General features: G+C 52.6%; 1 protein-coding gene across 4 annotated transcripts in view; it reads right to left on the reverse strand.

Annotated features, from left to right (window-relative positions):
• The window catches only part of Sfxn5 (sideroflexin 5), a 112,372-nt gene that overhangs the window by 12,109 nt on the left and 79,432 nt on the right, over window positions 1–20,831 (reverse strand). For 2 of the 4 annotated variants that reach the window (XM_026411740.2, XM_077792018.1), the window contains 3 exons: window positions 15,724–15,839; window positions 13,541–13,626; window positions 6,290–6,407 (listed from right to left, as the gene is read on the reverse strand). In XM_026411740.2, coding sequence (XP_026267525.1) covers window positions 6,290–6,407; window positions 13,541–13,626; window positions 15,724–15,839 — 320 coding nt within the window. Of the gene's footprint in view, window positions 1–2,649; window positions 2,981–6,279; window positions 6,408–11,498; window positions 13,407–13,540; window positions 13,627–15,723; window positions 15,840–20,831 lie in introns of those variants that run through there. The other 2 variants (XM_026411742.2, XM_077792019.1) reach the window with 2 other exon arrangements.

Consider the following 20,831-nt stretch of genomic DNA (forward strand, 5'->3'; position numbering starts at 1 on the left):
AACTCATAATCTTCCTGCCTCACTCCCAAGCTGCTGGGACTACAGGCGTGCACCATCACACTCAGCTACCTCTGTTTCTTGATGCACAAACCTGTAAGGGTGAGACATGGCTTGTGAAAGGTGCTGTGGACATAGAGAGAGCTTCACAGCATGCCTTCTAGTCCGGGGACCCTCTGGAGCTGAGGGAGGAGGGGTTCAATTGAGAGGGAGGGGGCCTGGGGGTTGGTAGGGCTGACATGGGAGGCTCAGAGCAGGAAGCCCTGGGGGGCTCTTATGTCTTCTCCCAGCCAAGGTGTTCAGCAGAAGCTGCAAGAGCAGGGGGCAGGGGTGTCCTCTGCTGAGGTGTTAGGGAAGGTCAAAGGCCAGGAGCTGACAAAAGACAAGCCAACTGACAGGAACAGTGCAAACAGGCCAAACAGGAAACAATCCTCCTGGCTGGTGAACCTGACTCCTTGTCCCCTCCAGGCTCCTGTAACAAGCAGCCTCAGCCCAGAGCCCGCCCCGTCTCTCTAGACTGGCTCCTGCAGTGGCTGGAAGGACAGCAGTAGAGCGAGGACCCAGGGGACCACGGGGTATATCCCAAGCAGGCCTAAGGCCCCTGCCCATTCACACCTTGGCACAATTCAGGAGCCAGACCTGGCTTTAGAGGATGGCTCAGAGGATACACCCATGTTTCAGGGCTCAGCACCAAACTTCAGGTCACATAACTACCATTGCTTTCCTGATTCTAGTAAGGGAGCCCTGTCTTGTGTTTTCACTTCCAGAATCCTATGGGATAAGGCCAGGAAGAAACTTAGTTCCAACACCTCATCTTACAGCTGGGGGGACGGAGGTCTCTGAGGTGAAGACTCAGGCCATTTAGAAGGTGGAGGCTGACAGAGGCCAGCCAGCGGAGCAGAGGGCAGACCTGGGGGACACAGGTCAGCCCCTGCCCCAATACCACCTAGGGACAGGGCCAAGCCCCTGACTGCCCCCCACTCCCCACGCCTCACTCATCCCCAGACAGGCCCCACTTCTTCTGTGGACACATTTCAACCTCACCAAATCAGCTAATTATTGACAGTTGGTGAAGAGGAGATTTCACTTTTTCCTCCTGTTAAACTGCTCCTAATTAGTTCCCTGTCACCACGCTGGCTCGCCCGCCCGCCGCCGCCCGTTCACAGTGCCTCATTAACCTTTCGCTCCTCTCCTGCCGCCTGCCAACAAGATGAAGACAAAAACAGATTGTGGAACAATGGCTCCGGCTTGTATGTGCAGCCCCGTCCCCCAGCCCCAGAGCTCCCGGGGGAGCCATGCGGGAAAGAGAGGGGACTGGGGTGGGAGGAGAGCCCAAGAGGAATCAGGGAAGGGAGAAAGAGGCACAAAGAAAGATAGAGGCAGAAACAGGCAGGGACAGGTGAGGGGGCCTTGGCCAAGGTGCTGCTTCTCTCTCTCAGGAGACATGAGGTTCATTAAGGGGGATTGGACGCGCTCCCAGGTAGGGAACACCGCCTGTCAGGGTTGGAGGGACATTTACCATCAGCCGGTCTGGCCTCCTATGGCAGCCAAGCCTATGGGCCCAGAGACTGACCCTGGAACTCTCCCTTCAGGGAACCAAGGCACCAGTGTAAGTGCGGTGGGGAGGCAGGATGGAGGTGACCGTGTTTTGCTTGGAACTCAAAAGTTGCAATCTCCAGAGAGGGCAGGGCCGACAAGGCCACGTAAATCAGGCCCCACCTGGACACAGGAGGCCCCTAGCACATACCCACATACCCTAGTGCAGCCTTCTGCCTTCTTTTTATCATAGCTCCACTTCCTGTTGACATTTGTGACTTACTGTATTTTGGGTTCCACCCCCAGAATGGAGGCTCCCTAAGACTAGGAACCATTATGTGACCATCCCAGTTACAGAAAGGGAAAGCAACCCAGGCCGTATGGGGGTCAAAGCAACCCAGCCCGTATGGGGGTCTATGGGATAGAGCATGGGTTTGGGGTGCTGATAGGCTTGCTTGTGCCTGGGAATAGCCTGGCCAAGCGATTCTTGGCAATGTCCCACTGTGTGGCCTTACCCTCCAGGTCACAGGTCTCATCAAGGCAGAATCCATGCTCCCTGCGTGGACAATAGGACCACAGCCCAGCAGGGAGGCCAGATCCCATCCTCCAGTTCTCACACTCAAGTTCTAAGGGGGTCTTTGGTCCCACCTGTCCCTCCTCTAGATCTCCTCACCCTTCCCACCCCTTTGTCAGCTCTGGGTCAGAAAACAAAGATGCACACTCTAGAAGGTTCCTGTGAACATGGATACCACTTCCCCCACAAAGTCTAGGAGGCCTAGGGGAAGACACTGGAATATTCTTGCTGATAAATTAGAGGTGAGTAGTCTGGAGCACACACATGGCCCCCACTTTATGATAAGACTTAGCCTCCTCTTTTTATGATTGGGTATGGGCAGGCTGAGGAAGGTTATGGAATCCTGCCTGGGTACAAAGACAGCTCCGCCATTACCAAAGTGCACCTCGGGCAAAGTCCTTAACCTTAATGTGCCTCAGTTTTCTCATTTGCAAATAAGGAATATAGGAGCCTGCCTTGTAGAACTGCCACCATGACCAACCAGGCCCCTCTACTCACTGAACCCAGGGACCCCTTGGAGGCCACACCTTCCCTCTTTGGGTTATGGACATTCCCTCACCACTGCTGCTCTCTCACCAGCTCCCAACCTCCATCTCACAGAACACCCAGTGCTCATCTCCCAGAGTTGCCCATCCCTGAGCTCATTTTTCTGAACAAAGAGAGAAAACCAACTACCATTTTGCCTCCTGACTGCAGTGTCTATCTACATCACACAATGGCTAAGTCTCCTCTGCTCCTTCCAGGCCCCTGGGTCAGAGCTCACTCTGCACAGAGCCCCCGTCTTCCATGTACTCAACTTGCGTGAATCTACTCCACTTGGGCTCTCTCCCCGCCTCTTGCTGCTCCTTCCCTTTCTCGATGGTATTTCTTCCTCTCACAGTGACCTCACCTTCCCCTAGGCTTTGATTTCCGCCTTGTACAGAAGGTTTCATATCTTCAGCCAAACCTCTCCCCAGAGCTATAGATGCACACATCTATCTGTCTGGGCAACATCCCTTGATAATCAATAATATTTTGAACTTGAAGAGCATTAGGAGGCATTAATACAATAAGGCACGGAGTTTCCAGCATTTTGCCTGCTTTAGTAGCTGTTTGGTAAAAGTAGCTATCATTACTATTTGCAATTTGACCCTCAGTGCTATTTTAATAGGCAAAAATATTAATTCAAAAAAGAGCAGACAAAACTCTCTCCCAGGAATTGTAGCAGGGATTGAAGTTCTTTCCTCAACCTCTGGGGCTGATGAGTTGGAAACCACACCAATCACCGCAGGTCGGCCATCCTAGGAACCAGTTCCTAAACTTGATTTCCAAGTCCCCTAATTAATTAATTAGTGTTTCAGTGATTACTTCTGTTGACAGCCTTGGTGGCTTTTGGCAAAGTTGGGTCAGCCCAAGCAAGTTCAGACTTATTATGGCAAATCCCACTGGCTTCTGGGACATGAGACATGATCCCTGCACGGTAGAAGAAGCACCTCGTTAGAATTAATTGGGAGGATGACTGGGGGAATGAGGTCCTCTCAGCCATTGGCTGATGGCCTTGGTGCCATAGATAGGTCACAGAAAGGCTTCAGAACACCCCATGATGCCCAGGACAGCTTGCATCCTGCTGGAGGCAATGCAACGCTCCCTCCCCAGGGGACAGAGACCTATTATACAGTAATGATATTTTTTCCCAATCTAGACACAGAGGTTTGGGTTGCCATAAGAGGACTTTGGTTAGGCACACAGAAGAACTGACTTCTGTGCTTATTTGAGCAGGCATCGGGGGACAGTGGAGCCCAGGCTTTGCCTGGAGCCTCTGTGAGGCCAGAGCAACTGACCTTGGACCATCTCTCTGCACCAGAAATGTGGACCTTCAGGGTTTCCTCTGACCTTGGGCTTCCCCTGTGGCTGCTCTGGGCCTCCATTTCCCAGTAGTAAATGGGGTGACCTTGAAATCCATATAGCTGGGATGGTCTCTGATCTGGTGCCAAGAGTTTTCCTGCCCTGGGCCCTCTCCATGCAGAGCTTCCAGAGCCCCTGATGCTCAGGGCACAATGGTGCTAGAGGCACACGGGGAACTCGGCCCTTGCCTAGAATCTCAGGTTCAGGCTGCTACAGAGATGTGCAGAGACTTTAGGCAGCCTGGGATCAGATCCTCTAAGACATGGATGTCAGGGACCACTGCAAAGTACCACCCTTCTGTCCTTAAACTTCTAGGCAACGTGGTGTTCTCGACTCCATTGGGACTTCCCAGGCTCAGCTTTCCTGCAGGTGGGAAGAGTGTCCCTGTCCCCACAACAAAGCTAAGCCCTTCAGGCCTGATGGAACTGGGGGCTCATTTCACACACCAGGATCCCACCTGGTGTGTTCTTGGTGGGTCCTATAAAACAAGAGCCCCACCCTTGCCATAGTATCCTCCCCAGACTCTGGGGCTGGGATGGGGACAGTGACTCCAGCTCTCACCCTTGGGGACCAAGAAGCTGGGTCTCTACCTCCTACTTTAAGGCCCTAGATCTCCAGTCCTCACCTTCCTGTCTCTTATTGTCACCTTCTCCAAATTCCCTCTGGGAACACTTACCCCTCCCACCACCCTTCTTGGGGCCCTCTGCAAAGGAGGGTCAACCCTGAAATCACAAACTTCAGCCACAGTCCCCGCTTCTCATGAGCTCGTTACTCCAAACACCAGGTTCACTCGGCCCCATTGGGCCTGCTCCTCCTGCCTGGCTTCCCACCCATCTTCCCTCCCAAATGCATCTGCCCCTGACTTCTCTCCCACATGCGAACATGAGCAGGGGGCTCTCCCTCTGCCAAGATGGGCCCCTTGTCTCTGATCGGATCCCCTCCCCCCTTTTATGGGCCTTGCTCCCCATCCTCCTCCTTTCCATGTCCTCAGCTTCCTTCCGGGTGCTTCTGTTCTACATTTACCCAGCCCCAGTCCTTCCCTTCATAAAAAGGGAAAAGTAATAACTAAAAGCGCTAAAGATCCTGCACCTGTCACAGTGGTGTGCCTGTTTCTCTTTTTCCCTGGTGCCAAGCCTCACCTCTGATGATGGCCTTGGTGGTATAGGTAGGTCACCTGTGCTCCATTCCTTGGGGACTGGGTTTGTCTCCATTGCCTGAAGGACAATGGACACTCTGAACCCCATGGAGCTGGGACTGCTCACCTACTCCGGATCCCATGTGGCTGGCTCTGCCCTTCCCAGTGGTCTCTACTTCTCTCCCTGCTGCCCAGGCCTTTCTCCTTGATTCCAGAACCACTTTCCACAGGGAACCTCCATTTGCATGTTCCACAGGCTCCTCACACCCAGAGGTCATCCATCTCAATTCAGTGTCCTCCCTCCAGCCTGCCCCTCTTAATGTAGCACCTACACCTATCTGGCTTCTGCTTTTGAAACAACTAGAAAGCAGGGCACACATCCTGCCGGATCCCTTTCCCTCCCTCCACATGCAGTTCTTCATGAAGTCCTGATGAAGCGGCCACCCAGCTCTCTCTCTCAAAGGCTCCACTCCTCTTGATGCCCCCTACCAACAGCCCGGTCCAAGCTGCCATCATCTCACTGGATGCCCGCCACAGCCTCCTGATGGTTCCTTCTCCAGAGCTCCAACCCAGACTCATGACACAGGCATGGGGACCCTTCAAAATCAGGAGTCTGTGGTCCTGCTTTAAGGCTAGCCCTCAGGATGACATTGGCTTCTCTGCTTTGGCTTCCAAGCTCCCAGCACCACCTGGCCCCAGGCTGCTTACCTGGGCTCCCTCAGCTGGCTCCACGCTCTGCTCATGCTGCAGACTGTGGTCAGTTCTTAAAGAGCGCTCGATCAGCTCTTTGATCCCATCTTGAACAGTCCCCATGTGCTGCCTCAACTTAGAATCTTCACATTGGCTGATCCCAGGCCATGTGTCCACCCACCCACTTCTCACCTGGCCAGCTCTAGCCCAGCCTCCAGATCCCAGGGAAATGCTACTTCCCTCCAGACTCCGTGGGGTCTGCTGTCTCCTCCTATATTCAGCCAGATTTCTCCCATCCTAACCTCCCTTGAACTTGAACATCATTGTGTTGACTCCAGTGGTCAGAGCCTGGGCCATTTGCCCTTCTAACCATAGTCCCTTGCACAGTGGTAGGGTATCAGCATGGGATAATATTTGTTAATAAATGACCCAACTGCGCCCCTCCCTGCCCCACCCTGGAGACCCCCACTGACCTCTGACATCTGTGGGAAGAGGCTGATGGCCAGTGGCAGGGCCAGCCCGAAGGCTGCCAGGCACACGAGGCTTTGCACAGGTAGAAGCAGCCGGGGGCGCGCCTGCAGGAGAGCTGTCCTGTGGGGGAGAGGGAAGGAGGAGCCCCATGAGGCCCAAAGACAGGGTGGGCTGGCCACTAGCCACCACTCTTCCTCAGGGACAGGGCAGCCTGGTTCTATATCAGCTTCTAACTAAATAGATGGAACAAAATTCTGTCTTTGGGGCCCTCTTCCGTTGTCACTCTATCCTGCCCACAGGCCAGGCCTGAAGGACATTCTGATTAAACCCTGACTACTCAAGCAATAAGCAAGCATTTGTGGGGCGCCCACCCACCATGTGGCCAGTCCTGTGCCAAGAAGGTCACATGTGGGGGAGACAATAGAGAAGGCTGTTGGCCCCCTGCCCCTGGGGAGACTGGCAGGAGTGGAAAATGGCCCTCAGAGGCTTAAGTAACAAACAAACCAGAGTAGGTGGCATCCAGGGGAGAAGATAGAGCATCTGCACGCATGGGCACACATACACATGCAGCCTGGAAGGGGAGGTCCCGCTCTACGGAGCGAAAGCCATCTCGAGGACCACCTCATCACCTCGATCCACAGAAAGGCAGGGACTTGCCCAAATCCAAGGCCACCTCCCTATGAGACCACAGGGCTGCTTCCTGCACTCCTGACCCCGGCAAGTGCTGTCATCCTGGGCTGCTCCTGGCTCCCACCTTCAGGACCCTTTGCCAGTTTCATCCCCAGCTTATCACGACTGGCACCAGCTCCCTATGGCAGACTTTGGAGGTGGGATTTCTGGGCAGGAGATGGGCAAGAAAAGACCCCTCCAAGGCCTGGGGTACTGCAGCTCCAGGACAGAATAGGCTCCCCAGGCAGAGTGGGGGCCATGCCAGTTGGCAAGTTCCTTCCCAAGTTCGTCAGAGCTTTCCCCCTTCAGAGGGGACCAATACACTTCACTTGGGGAGGCCCCGGGGGTGCCAGCAGAGTGGACTATTAGCCAGAGGATGTTAGGTGGGCACTATATCTGACCTCCGTAGCTGTAGCTGCGTGGCCCTCCACATGGCCAGCTCCTGGTGTGAAGGGCTGCTTTGCCCCGCCCCCATTGGAGCACACCTGGCTCCGGCCTTGGTTAGGTGAGAGGCCTCTGCTAAAGTTTGGGTCTTAAGTTCCCCTAATGGCTCATGTGTTAAAGGCTTAGTCTCCAGCTTAGAACTATAGGGAGGTAGAGGAACTTTAATTTAAGACTTGGGCCTAGTGGGAAGTCTTCCAGCCATTGGGTGGTGACCTCAAAAGGGACAAGGGGAGCCTAACCCCTTCCTCTTTCTCTTTTCTTTTAATTTTTTTTTAATATTTATTTTAGTTTTCAGCGGACACAACATCTTTGTAGGTATGTGGTGCTGAGGATCGAACCCGGGCCGCACGCATGCCAGGCGAGCGCGCTACCACTTGAGCCACATCCCCAGCCCCCTCTTTCTCTTTTTCAATTCCTGGCCACAAGGGAGTGGGTTTGCTCTGCCACGTACTTTTGCCATGACATGCTGTGTCCTCACAGGCCCAGAGCAACAGGGTCCACCAATCATGGACTGAAACCTCTAAAACCATGAGCCAAAGTAAACCCTTTTCCTTTATGAATTGATTATTACAGGTATTTGTTACAGTAATGGAAAGCTGACTACCATAGACCTTCTGGGGCAGAGACCCAGTGTAGGGGGCTGGAAAATCTTGTATGACCTTCACCTTCTAGGACAAGAATTCCAAGGGCACCTGGCCCTGAACAAAATTGGGAGCAGCAATTCTCAAACTTGACTGTGCATTGGAATGTTCTGGTCAGCTGATTAAAAAAGCAAACTTCCAAGAGTTCCTTAATCCCACGAGGTCCTTATTCAGTTGGTATTAGACCTGACAGTTTGCATTTTGAACAACCCCACATGAATCTAAAATAGAGGATCCCCAGAACACACTTCTGAGAAACCCTGCCCCAGGTATTTCTGCTTAGGTATTAATAAAGATTCAGTTATTGGGGCTGGGGATATGGCTCAAGCGGTGGCGCGCTCGCCTGGCATGCGTGCGGCCCGGGTTCGATCCTCAGCACCACATACCAACAAAGATGTTGTGTCCGCCGAGAACTAAAAAATAAATATTAAAAAATTCTCTCTCTCTCTCTCTCTGTCTCTCCTCTCTCTCTCTCTCTTTAAAAAAAAAAAAAGATTCAGTTATTTATCAATTCTATGTAAGTAAAAGGATCAGCCCAGCCTGGCCCTCAGTAAGAGTCATTATTGCTGTAGATATTGCCCATGTTATGTGTGAGAAGGAGGTGAGATCCTGATCCTCCAGCCTTCTGCACCTGCCCAGACCCTAAGATCTTCAGCTTCAAGTTAAGCCTAAATTGAACTATGGAGAGGGAGATTTCCACAGGACCAAGAGGAGCAGAACTAAGGTGCCTGGGTCAAGTTCAGACCCCTGGGTGGCTAGCACCCCTTCTCTCCCTCGTGTCATGTGAAGTCCACACCTTCCCGCTAATTGGCCCAAAGACCCCTGGCTTCTCAGGAGCGAGGAGGGGCTGCAGCAAGGCTGACACCAGCCTGAGGTGACTTCCAGCTCAGATCAACTTCTGGAGTAGAACATGAGGTGGGCCGCAGGCCTTGCTGTCCAAACTAGCACACAGGATGTGGACAGTGGGACTGCCTCATGCTCAGGTGGTGGGATGGGAGGGTATGAATTTTTTGTAGGCACTGGCCTGAGGTTCACTGAGGGCATGGAGAGTGTGGCTGCCTCCCTGATAGGTGAAGGGGCAGGTCACCAGGTGAAGGGGCAGGTCACAGCTCAGTCCATGGGACTTCCTGAGGGAGGTGGTGGGAACAACACTACATAGATTCCCTTCCAGGTAGGCTGTGAGCTGGGCTCCTCTCTCATGGGGCAGCTGGCCTAAGTCTTTCTGGGCAGGGAGTCTGGGAAGCCCTAGGCCTGTTATCTCAAGGCAGGAAGGAGGCAAGCCCAAGGCTACAGCCAAACCCAAGCCTGAGGAGTCCCAGCCCAGAGCAGGCAGAGTGAACACAGCAGGGCGGGGGAGGGGAGGAGAGGGAAATGGCAGGGAGGGATTGGAAAGGCAGCTGGGGGAGTTAAAATATGCAGATGGAGAGATGTGCGAATGCCTGGAGAAAGGAAAGACCCGGATCCCAGGGATGAAGGAAGATGGGGGAGCGGACTCAGGGACCCACTGTGGGTGTGGCCTGGGCACCCCCCACCCAGCTTAGACCCAGCCTGGTGCATTTTTCAGGTGCATTCCAGGGTCTGGGAGAAGTGAGCCCTGCTCTGCTTCTCCTGATCAGCACAGGAGCCTGCCTCTGAGATGGGGGGATTCCATCTGGGGGGCTCATCCCAGCTCTGGTTGGTGAAGGCTGCAGGGGAGGACGCTTGCTTGCCTTCCTGCCTGCACCCCCTCGAGAGCAGCCTCTGGGCCAGGAGTGGAGGCTCCTCTGCCTCTGACTTGAGACTTTTCCTTTGCATCTCAAGAGTCAAGTACAGCAGAGCTTGCAGAGTTCCCACCTCTCTCTCTTACCCTAGCAAGAAGCCCAGGCTCCTTGGCTCTGAGTGCTCCTTCTACAGAGGATAAAGTGAGGCCAGAGGCAAGTCGGGTCCCAGTCCCGGCTGCCACACAACAGCTGGTCTCCCCCATTGCTGTGCATTCCTTCAGCACTTGGAGCGCAGTTTTAGTTTGCGCTCCATTAATTTGCAAGTAGGCTGCTTTGTAAGTGTTCTTTTGTCTTTTTTTTCTCTGGCTGTCCGGACTCCCTCACCCAAGCGGGGCTCCCTGAGGGTGGGGGCTGCCCCTCCCAGCAGCCTCCTCAGTAGAGGCCCTGAACCAGTCTCCTGCACCTAAAGACTGTGGGGTGCATGGCAGGGCCCCACCCACCCTGCAAAGAGCCAAAAAGCGTCAGATGGTGCAAAATGCAAAGTCCCAGAGAGCAAAGGGATGAAGGGGTAGTGTCCTCATTTTCCAGCTGGGAAACTGAGGTCCAGGGAAGCTCTGTGACCACATCGAAATGGCAGAAAGTGGTGGAGCAGGAGGAGCCTAGATTTCATTTTCCTAATGGAAGTCTCAGCTCACCCTGCTACATCGCCCCGCCGCTCCTGCCACGAAGACCTGCAGTAGGTGTGAGATCAGTAAATTGTTGAGGGCACCCACTGGGCTTTATTCTTCTTGATTTTACTGGGGCAACTTGGGCTGGATTCTCTTCTCCCTAGAGATTCTCCCAGGAGCTCCAGGGAAGGACCAACCCCTGACAAATCTTCCAGAAGCACCCAACAGCTAACCTCTCACTGCCAGGTAGGCTTCTTTGGACCCTGAATTTAATCAGACCATGTGGCATCCCAGACACTAGGCAGATCCCAGGCTGGAGAGGTCCAGAACTAGAATAATCTCCATGCCACCTCCTGTGACTCCCAAAACCAAATTTAGGTTCCCAAACCCATGGAACACTAACCACTTTCTGCAAACTCAACACAGATGCAAACTGGGAAGGCATCACAGACCATGTTTCCTTCCCAAAAATTCCTGCCAAAGGAGAGGCCCCCCCACCCCACCCCATGGCTTTGGCCAAATCAGCTTTCTCTCTCCTCTGTTTTGGTCCTCAGGATACCTGTAGAATGAGCTGGAAAGGCAACATCCTGAGATAGGAAGGGCTATAGCCTGGGCGCCAGTGCTTGTTCTGCCTACCACAGAACACCCTGTCATTTTAGCCCAGCCATCCCCTGGGCTGTGACATGAGCCACAGGCAGATGTGACTCCATCCTCCCTGAGCCTTGGGGGACCAGCTTGCCCTAAGTTTCCATTGTCCTTTGAAGCCTATCTGTGACTAACGAAGCTTCTTTGCTTAACTTGTCCAGCAAGTGTTCTGTCTCACCAGATGGTGCCAGCGATCGGCAACCAGCACCAGGTGAAACCGCCTCAGAGTTCCAAGGCTCAGGATTCAGAGGCCTCCTAGACAGATAGCCTACCAACCTCATTTACCCCTGTCTCTGTGTGTATTTGCAATCAATGGTATTTGGAGACAACTTCAGTTTATGATAGAGCCAGGGACACAAAAAAGATTGTTTTCCTGTTTATTTTTGTTGCTTGCTTTTTTTTTTTTTGTACTAGAGATTGAACCCAGGGGCACTTTACCATTGAGCCACATCCCCAGCCCTTTTTAAATATTTTACTTAGAGACAGGGTCTCACTGATTTGCTTAGGGCCTCACTAAGTTGCTGAGGCTGGCTTTGAACTTGCGATCCTCCTGCCTCAACCTGGAGCCGCTGGGATACAGGACTGTGCCATCACACCCAGCTCCAGCTGCCATTTTCTTGATCCCAACACTCAATATGCCCTTGTTCAGATATTCCCAGAGGCTCTGCTCTCTTCTAGAGCCAGAGAGAGATCAGGTCCTCAGCTGGGCACCCAGGGCCCCAGTGATTGCACTTTGTTTCAGCAAGGCCAGACTCCTCAGTGTCTGCACAACAGCCCACCATCCTGCTCAGCCCTCCCTATCCTGCTCTCTCAGGCTCAGGCGCAGCCCTCCTTGGAGACTAGCCCACCTTGCTAATGGACCCACAGTGCCCCCTCCTCTCAAGGTCACCTTGGCTCAGTTTCATCTGCTGTTGACCTATGTGGGTCTTGCCCATCTCCCTTGTAACAATACAGGCATCCAAGCCAGGTCCCAAATCTGTTCCTTCCCCATCTCCATGCAGGGCAGGAGACTCTGATAATGTGGTGTGACCTGAACACCAAAGAGGCAGCTAGCGTGGTAGGAATGGCCCAGGATCTGCAGCCATACTCCTGACTGTCCTAGCCCTGCCTTTCCCTAGTATGCAAAGGGAAGCAGACCACATGACTTTCTTTGCCTTCCTTTTAAAATCTGTAAAATGGGAACATCATAACACCTCATTGCCCTGTTAGGAGGTGTCAATGAGAGCATTTATTCACTCACTCATTCAACAAACTCTTCCTGAACATCAACTTTGTGCCGGGAACTGTGTTAGATCAAATGCAGGGCAGTAAGCAAGGGGGTTTACTGGCCTTCAAGGAGACCACATTCTAGTGGAGCAGAAAGATAATAAACAACTAGATAATCTCAGACATTGATAACTGCAATGAAGATAGGGAAGGCTTTAAGAGGGCAAAGGGAGTGATAGAGGCTGATTTCTTAATGGGGTGGTCAGGGGGGCCTCTTGAAAGCCCACTGAGAGAGGGCTAGGATGTAGTAAGTGCTTAATAATTCTAGCTGATGTGGGCTGGGGGTGGAGGTCAGGGGTAGAACACTTGCCTAGCACGCATGAGGCTCTGAATTTGATTTCCAGCACCACAAAAACAACAACAATAACAGTAATAATAATGATAACTGCTAGTTGTTATTATCATTAGTATTGTAAGAATAAGGAGGTCCCAAATCTGGGGAGAAGCCTTTGTCCCAGAACCCCACATGGAGAACTCCTTATCCTACACTGCCCCCATTCTCCATCACTGCCTGAGGGGACCCCATGTCAGTGCCCCCAGGAGGGAGGGAGTTGTCATCTCCTCCTAGTTACCTCACAGGGCTCTGCCCCTGTAGCTTCCCTCCACCTAGAGCCCCTCACCCTCGCCATTCTCCAGGCAAGAGCCTCCCCTAACCTCAGGCCTGCCCGGGCCTTAGCAGGTAGGCCGTTCCTCCTGCCCCCTCTGCTCAGCCTCTGCAGCAGGATTTCAATCAGTCTCTGTGATTCAGTTTCACACTCATTCATTAACAGAATCACTGTTATTGGTATTTGATGTTCCCTTATTTCTTGACAGTCAAGACAAATATGTCCTTAGAACATCCCTGGGGGTGGGGGCGGGGAGGTTATTATTACTTGTGTTTTCTCCAGTGGAGAAGGCCCTGTGTGCCTGCACACGCGCACACTCACAATCACGCACACAGATTTCTGCCCCCAACCCTGAACCGCCGGCTGGTCAGGGCAGGCCAGCCTTGTCCGTAGGCAGTGTCTCCGCAGCCCCTAGCATGAGGCCTGCAGAAGACAAGTCCACGAATTCTCCCAGGATTCCAGCAGCACTGCCCGGGAGTGTCTGAAAATAGAGCAGGACCTTTTTCGCCCCTGGAACAAACTGGGCAGGCTTCCAGTGGCTCCCTTGTCCCTTGCCCTGAACCCTCCCCTTCCCCCCTCCCCAGAGGCCCCCCCAGTCCTGGCTTCCCAACTCACTTCTCCAGCATGGACATGACGATCGGGGGCAGCACCAGGATGGGCATGGGCAGGACCACTCGTGTCAGCGCCGTCTCAAGCAGGGCCTGAGGGTAAGAGAGGCTGGGTTGAGAGGGGCATCTGGGGTGGGGGACAGCCACCTGGCAACAGACCCCACCCTGAGCCCTAGGTGTGTGTGCTGCTGCTAAGCACATCTGGCAGCGTGGAATTATTCATGGAATCGTTCACAAAGCTGTACTCCAGACAGCAGAAAAAGCCACCTCTGGCTTTTCACCATGCACATTTGGAAAGAGCAGATTCCCGTCACCTACCATATGTGGGGGCGGGGCAGTGACAGAAGCAGCCCCAGGAAGGGACTGAGGCTCAGGGAGGTGCCTTGGGTGTGAGGGGACAGCCTCCTCAACCCAGGATGTGCAGTGGCCCAAGAGCAGTATATGGAGGACCTGAGATGCTTGCAAAGCAGGAGCAGGAAGGGGCATGCTGAGCCATAGCTGAGGGAGGACAGAGATTCTGGGTTTACTTTTTTTTAAAAATTTAATATTTGATATCTCTTAAAGACAAAGATGCAGAACATCTTGTGTGTGTCTCCTGGCTCTGGGTGAATTTGTCTTTCTTTTTTTGGTACTGGGGATTGAACCCAGGTGTTTTACCACTCTGCTACACCTCCAGCTATTTTTATTTTTTCTTTTGAGACAGGGTGTTTTTAAGTTGCTGAGAGTCTCACTAATTTGCTGAGGCTGGCCTCAAACTTGTAATCCTCCCACCTCAGCCTCTGGAGTCGCTGGGATTATAGACATGCACCACCAGGCTTTGCTGGTTCAGTCTTTCTTAGACACAAGAGGTCTGTTTTGTAAGGGCACATGCTTCTGTGGAGTGCCTGCAGGGTCTCCATTGGGGATCTGCCCTGGGCTTTGATTTCAGCATTCCTGTGAGGCTAAGCTGGGGCTAAGCTCAGTGTCAGTTCTGTGTTTGGATGGCCATTGTGGAAGTCTCTTTAACCCCAGGGACTCCCATCCTGAGAGGAGTTTCCAGGAAGGACTCACAGTCCACAGATTCCTGGAGCAAGGAATGGACCAGGTCAGTCTGTAGAAAGCCCAGGGCTGCAGAAGAGCAGGGGTTTCCTTGCTTGTGGGCCCATGAGGGGGTATCACAGTTGCCCCCCTCACAGCGGCTGGGGGAAAGGATAGAGTAGGGGTAGGAGCTGGGGTCAGGTAGGAAACTGAGGCTAAATCCCCTCCCTGATAGGCTCAGGGCTAAACGCTTCTCCTAAGAACTTGTGCTCTTCATGATCAGGAAGGCCAGCGAGAGGATGCTCCTGAACAAGGTGTTAGAAGGACAGAGGGCAGGGCAACAGGCAGAGGACGCACTGTTGGCGTGGCACCCCATCTGAGCCTCTCCCTAGGCCCAGATGGGCACTGACTTTCCTGGTGGCCACTTGGGAGAGGATGAGGACTGAGAGAGGGCTCTTCCCAGATGAAAGGCTTCTGGAGAAAGCTTCAGGAGCAGAGTAAGACTTGGGTCCCTCGTGGGAGCTACAGAGGGGCAGTGGCAGGAGCAGGTGAAGGCTCAGCTACCTCATGGCTGACCACTGCTCATCCCCAGCACTGAGGCCGGAGCCCAGGGCAGCAGGACGAGCCAGACCACCATTAGGAGGAAGGCCAAGGTGGGGAATGCACAGAATATGCACATGGCGGAGGGTGCTGTTTCTTCAATCACAGCTCTGGAGTGGGCGGGGCTAGTGAAACCCAGGTGAGGGGACTGTCTTGTCACAAACCATTCTTCTCCAAACCACACCAGAGGCCTCTGCAAGCCTGGAATCCCAGAGCTCATGGTTTGGGGTCCCAGAAGTGTGCTGCAGAAGTGCCACTCTCCTCCTGCTTCCTGTTTGTACCCAAAAGAGAGTGAAGGCCCAGGCAGCAGGGCCCTGGGTTCTGGGGACCGCGAGAAAGCTCTGGGGGTGTCTCCTCTGCCCTCATCAATTAACACCTCATCTGAGGAGCTGGGTCCTGAGGGACTGGGACAAGAAGTGGGGACTTTTCACAGTGGCGATGGGAGGAGAGGTTGGAGAGAAGCAAAGGTGTGTCCAGGGGGACAGATGGGAGGTGGGAGTGGGCGGGGAGGAGACATTAAGAGGGCAAAACCAACTCCCCCGCCAGGGTCCCTTGTGCTCCCAGGCCACCCACGTGTCTGGCTGCGATCTTGGAGGAGCCCACGAGGTTGCCGTCGGCGTCCAGGACATCGATGCCTTCCTCCAGCTCCCCGTACCGCATCAGGACCACATTGCAGATGTTGGCACTGGCTGGAGAGAGAGGGGTGCAGGGGATATGGCACTGCACCTGCGGGTGCCACCCCCTCCTCCCTGTCAGGCCTCCACACCCCGGCCACAGGGTCCTGAACGAGTGCTAAGGCTGAGAAGGTCGGAGCAGGCCAGGTTCTATTGTCCCTTTGCCTATCAGCCTGGTGTGGGATTTGGGGACCCTTGGGAACCTGGTGAGCAAAGATGGAAAATAATGGATGTTGGGGTAAAACGGTTCAGGACTTAGGGACAATGCTGTTTTCCTGTCCTCTGGGCCAGGCCCCATAGGCAGGTGCAGTGAACTCCAATCTGCAAGGGCTCTCTGGCCTCCAGACACATCTCCCTGGAGTCTGATGTTCCACCATCATGAACACTGCCCCATGGGCTACCCCATCCATTCAAAATATCAGTCCCCACATTCAGTCCCTTGTGCCTCAGAGTGAATCAAATTCTCAGAGAGATTTGCATCCCTGACAGCAGGTGCCAAAGCCGGCAGGAACCTCAATGCTCACCCAGCACCACCTCCTCATCATATGGATGGAAAACTGAGGCTGGGGGCAGGGGAGGTTACTTATATGAGGTCACACAGCAAAGTGGAACAGAGCAGAAAGACTACAAGGCCTCAACCTTTGGGTACCCAGGGGACTAGGCAGCACAGTTCTTCCAATGTTTGAATTCCTTTGTTCGGCCATGCCCTTCCCTGTCTCAGCTGAGATTTGGAGACCTGCGCTGAGGGGAGCTTCCTGGCTCCTAAGTTAAGCACTAGATATGGCATCTGTGGGCCCCACATCAGCTGGTGCCTAGAGCAGGGTGCCTTTTCCTGCTCCCTTTCACTGGGATGCACAAGGCCAGGCCTGGACTCATCATAGTGGGGTGTAGATACAGCCCTGCTTCAGGATGGAAATGGGGAGACTTGAGGGTGGTGGGCGGGTGGGAAGTGGGGGGGGGTGACAAATGCAGAGCCCGCCTGCTTCACTCCTCCCCCCAAAGCGCCTTGCTGTGTTTAAAGTTTTAATTTTTGCTAATTAATGTCAATTAATTTTGTATAATGAGTGTTTAATTTTGGGGAGTGTGTGAGCCTGGGAGCGACTGCAGTTCTGGGCTGTGAACGCTGATTAGCATCCGCACCTGCTGCTCCCCCCACTCCAGTGGGGGGGCACCCGGGTTTGGGGAGCTAGAGAGCAGCGGGGCCCAGTGAGCTGGCAGAGTGGGAGGGAGCCCACAGATGCTCCTGGGGCCTGAGCCAACAGTTGGGGGGCCCCCGAGGTCCAGGGTGCTCACAGCTGGGAGACAGAGCTCTGCAGATGAGGGGTGGGTGACTTGAGACCCTGGGGTCTCTGAGCCTCAGTCCCCTGTTTCAATCAAGTAGGGAGGTGGAAGAAACTGAGGCGAAGACCGAGAGGCTCTGCAGTCTTTGGGGAGGAAAAGCAGGAGAGCAAATTCAGCAATACAATGTATTTAGAGCACATATGCCATCTTTGAGCATCTCTACTGTTGCCACACGACACTCGGCAATGCTAACATGGGCAGACCCCCTAAGGCTGGGACTCAGGCCTTGGGCCCCTCCTGTCCCCACAGCAGACATGCTCACCTGTTTTGGCTCTCAACCAGGGGTGATTTTAGGAGACATTTGGCCACATCTGCAGATGCTTTTTATTATCTCATAATCTGGAGTTGGGGGTGGGGCTGCTGCTGGCATCTAGTGGGTTGACATCAGGGATACTGCTACACCCCTGCAATGCACAGGACACCCTCATACGACAAAGGATTACCCAGCCACAAGTCATGTTGACATGCAAAAACCTTTGTCTTAACCACAGCCAGAGATGGAATTAGGAAGGTGAATTGGAGGTAAAGGAGATTTGGGGCAGCAGGAAAGGACCTGGAGGAGGGGTTGGGAGCTTGGGTTGGGGGCTTTCTGGGCTTGGGCTTCAATTTGGCTCTCTCTGCTTATCTCCAGAAGTGAGCTCCTGCAGGCCCAGGACACCCAGGGCTCAGGGCTCAGAAAGGTACCCCCAGGGTGGCATAGGGAAGCTGGCATTGGGCCTCTGTGTTAGTAGGACGCCCTCTAGTGGCAGTATGAATGTTCTGCATTCCCAGGCCCCTGGGGCTGTCAGGCCCTCAGTTCCCAGGAGAGCCAAGAAAAACCAGTGGAAGGGAGAGTGGGGTTTTCTGCCCTGAAAGGCATCAATCCCTGCCCTTGGAGAATGCCCTCCATCACCAATGCCACTGCACCCACAACGTTCCAGGAAAGGCAAAGTTACAGGACCATGATCTAGGGAACATGCATCTCCTTAAGGTCAGGGTGGCCAGCTCTGTGAAAACTTGAGCAGCTGCCCCCACTTCCCCCAGTGGGCCTCCCTGAGTATAAAAGGAGAGGCAGCATATAGGGATCCCTGGGCACAGGTATGTTCACACGAAATGCCAGCCTCTGCACCTGCACCTGCACCCATGCCAGTCAAGGAAGCCAGGGACAGGTGAAATGTCTCTAGTCCCCATTTTGTAAGTTTATGTCTAGGGGAGACAAAGCAAAGAAGGAGTATAGACTTGGGGTGGTGGTGGATCAGTTCCAGGCTCACTGTGGCATCTCACTGACTCTCTCTGAAATTCCCAAGAATGGAGTGTAGGGCTCACAGGGCAGAGTAGGACTTAGGTTCAAATTAAAATCCACGTGAGACAAAAGAAGCATCACTGAAGGAACCGAGCCTCCTTCCTTCCCCACAGACATCCACTTTAAGGACACTATTGGGGACTAACAATGCCCACCAGCCTCATCTAAGGTGGATTGGAAAAAAAAGAAAACTCTAATGCACAAAATGGGGGAAGCTCTCAGGCCCCTTCTGGGAACAACTGCCTATGAGCTACTGGAGGGTGTACGTCCATCATCTCTCTGTTGACTGTGTACACAGGTGGTCCAACTAGTAGCTTGTATACATACAGGCTACTAGTTACCCCTGCCTTTGAGCAATGAGACCGTGACCTGTTAGTGATTTCATTTCCATGATTTAATCGAGAACTTTTAATTCTGCTGTACCCCTTCCTTTGAAATCTTCCCAGGTCCCTCTTAGTCTACTCCTGGGAAGTCCAGCTTCTAGACAGGGGCATTTAGAGCCCAAGCAAGAGGTGTGTGTGTGTGTGTGTGTGTGTGTGTGTGTGTGTGTGTGTGAGAGAGAGAGAGAGAGAGAGAGAGAGAGAGAGAGAGAGAGCAACCATGGGTCTCCTTTCTGACATACCAGCAAGATGTACTATTGACAGTATCAGCAGGTTAATTAAGCAGTCTGTTAGTGATAATGTTAAGAAGACTGGCACATTTTCAACTCAGATTGACACCATTCAAGACTCAGGCGTAACTGATGTTGGAGCAGCAATGCTAGGAGATGTCATGGAACAAGAGAGGGAGAGATACAGAGAGAGAGAGAGAGACATACACACACACATAGAGAGATTGCTTCATGCTGATAGCAAGCTCAGTGTCAAGTCCTGAGCAAAATATGCTCTCAACTGCTGCAGATGTTCTCACATCCAACCCATTGCGATGCAAAATCATGCAGATTGTGAACAGCTAATGAAGCACCCAGTGTAACAGGGACAGCATGGGGGAAAGGGAGGAGCAGTAGACAAACATGAGCAAAAGTTCTCAGAAAGAAGGCTACTGGGGAGCTTGCCCCCCACCAGCTTAGAATAGACAACATATAGGTAAATGCCGTGAACCGGTCCCTCAACACATACACCTGTGTTGCAAACAGATTGGTAGGAGGGCAGCAGTATCCACTCACGGGGGGGGGGGGGGGATCATTCAAACACAGGTGGAGCAGTGCTCTACTGATTTGAGAAAAAATGAGATATCATAACTCAATTCTAAGATGCATTTCCCCATATTTTAATGTTTTAAAAATCATGATGTGCCTTACTGTCAATGTTGGGGCATCGGTGGGGGGGATCTTACCTGCTACCCCAAACCATTGCCTGTACCTGTAAGGACTTAGCTACTTGTAGAGGAATCTCTTCATTCAAGTGTCACCTCAGCCGACCACAGCAATCCATACAGAATTTGAACTTAAACTTAGATTCCTAATTGTTGCCTAAAACATCTTTTTAAAACTTACACTATAATGGTGCAAGGACATGAAAAGTTATTGTACATGCAGAAGATCGTCTGCCAGATACCAGGCAATGCAATTAAAGGCAGTAGAAATTGCCAAACCATAGATAGCTACCCTAAAGAAATGCTTGCCCATATGCACAAAGAGACATTTACAAGGATGTTAATTATAGCACTGTTTGTAAGAGCAAATAATTAGAAACAACCTAAATGTCCACCATTAGGGAACTCACATGGGAAGTTCTCCAAAACAAATTGTTATGTGAAAAAAAGCTACTGAGTGTGTGTGCATGATGATTTACTGTATGTAAAAACCCTGTAATTGCTATAGACACATCTATGTGTGCACAAATCCACAGGTAACGCTTTGGAAGGCTCACAGCCACCCCACGCTGCTGCCCTTGGAAAAGGCTCTCAATTTGAGACTCGGGGGTTATTGAGAGATTTCACTTTTTACACTAAATGTTTCTATATTATTTGATTTTTTTAAACAATGGAATGTAATAATTACCCTCGAAAGCCATCCTAGAAATATGGCAGATATCTATTTTTAATCCATAGTATAAGGAAACTGGGGAAATATACATTGATACTTATATTTATTTTACTTGATAAACAAAGGGCCACTAAATTTAAGACATGATTGACACCCAGCAGCTATTCTACCTCCAAAAGATTAGTCCAAATAGGAATACTCCTCCCCTTGCGGGTGATTGGCCAGGAAGGGTCACGTGACCAAAACCCAGCCAATGAGAAGCGCCTCCTAGGACTGGGAATAGTCTCCTCCCATCTGAGAAGGGGTAGCCAGCAGACAGGGTGTCAAGTCCTCTGACTGCTGGGTCTCCAGGTGATGCTTGGAATTGCTGCTGCCTTCTTAGGTCTAGGAGAGGAGC

This window comes from Urocitellus parryii, chromosome 12, assembly GCF_045843805.1.
Source record: "Urocitellus parryii isolate mUroPar1 chromosome 12, mUroPar1.hap1, whole genome shotgun sequence".
NCBI lineage: Eukaryota > Metazoa > Chordata > Mammalia > Rodentia > Sciuridae > Urocitellus > Urocitellus parryii.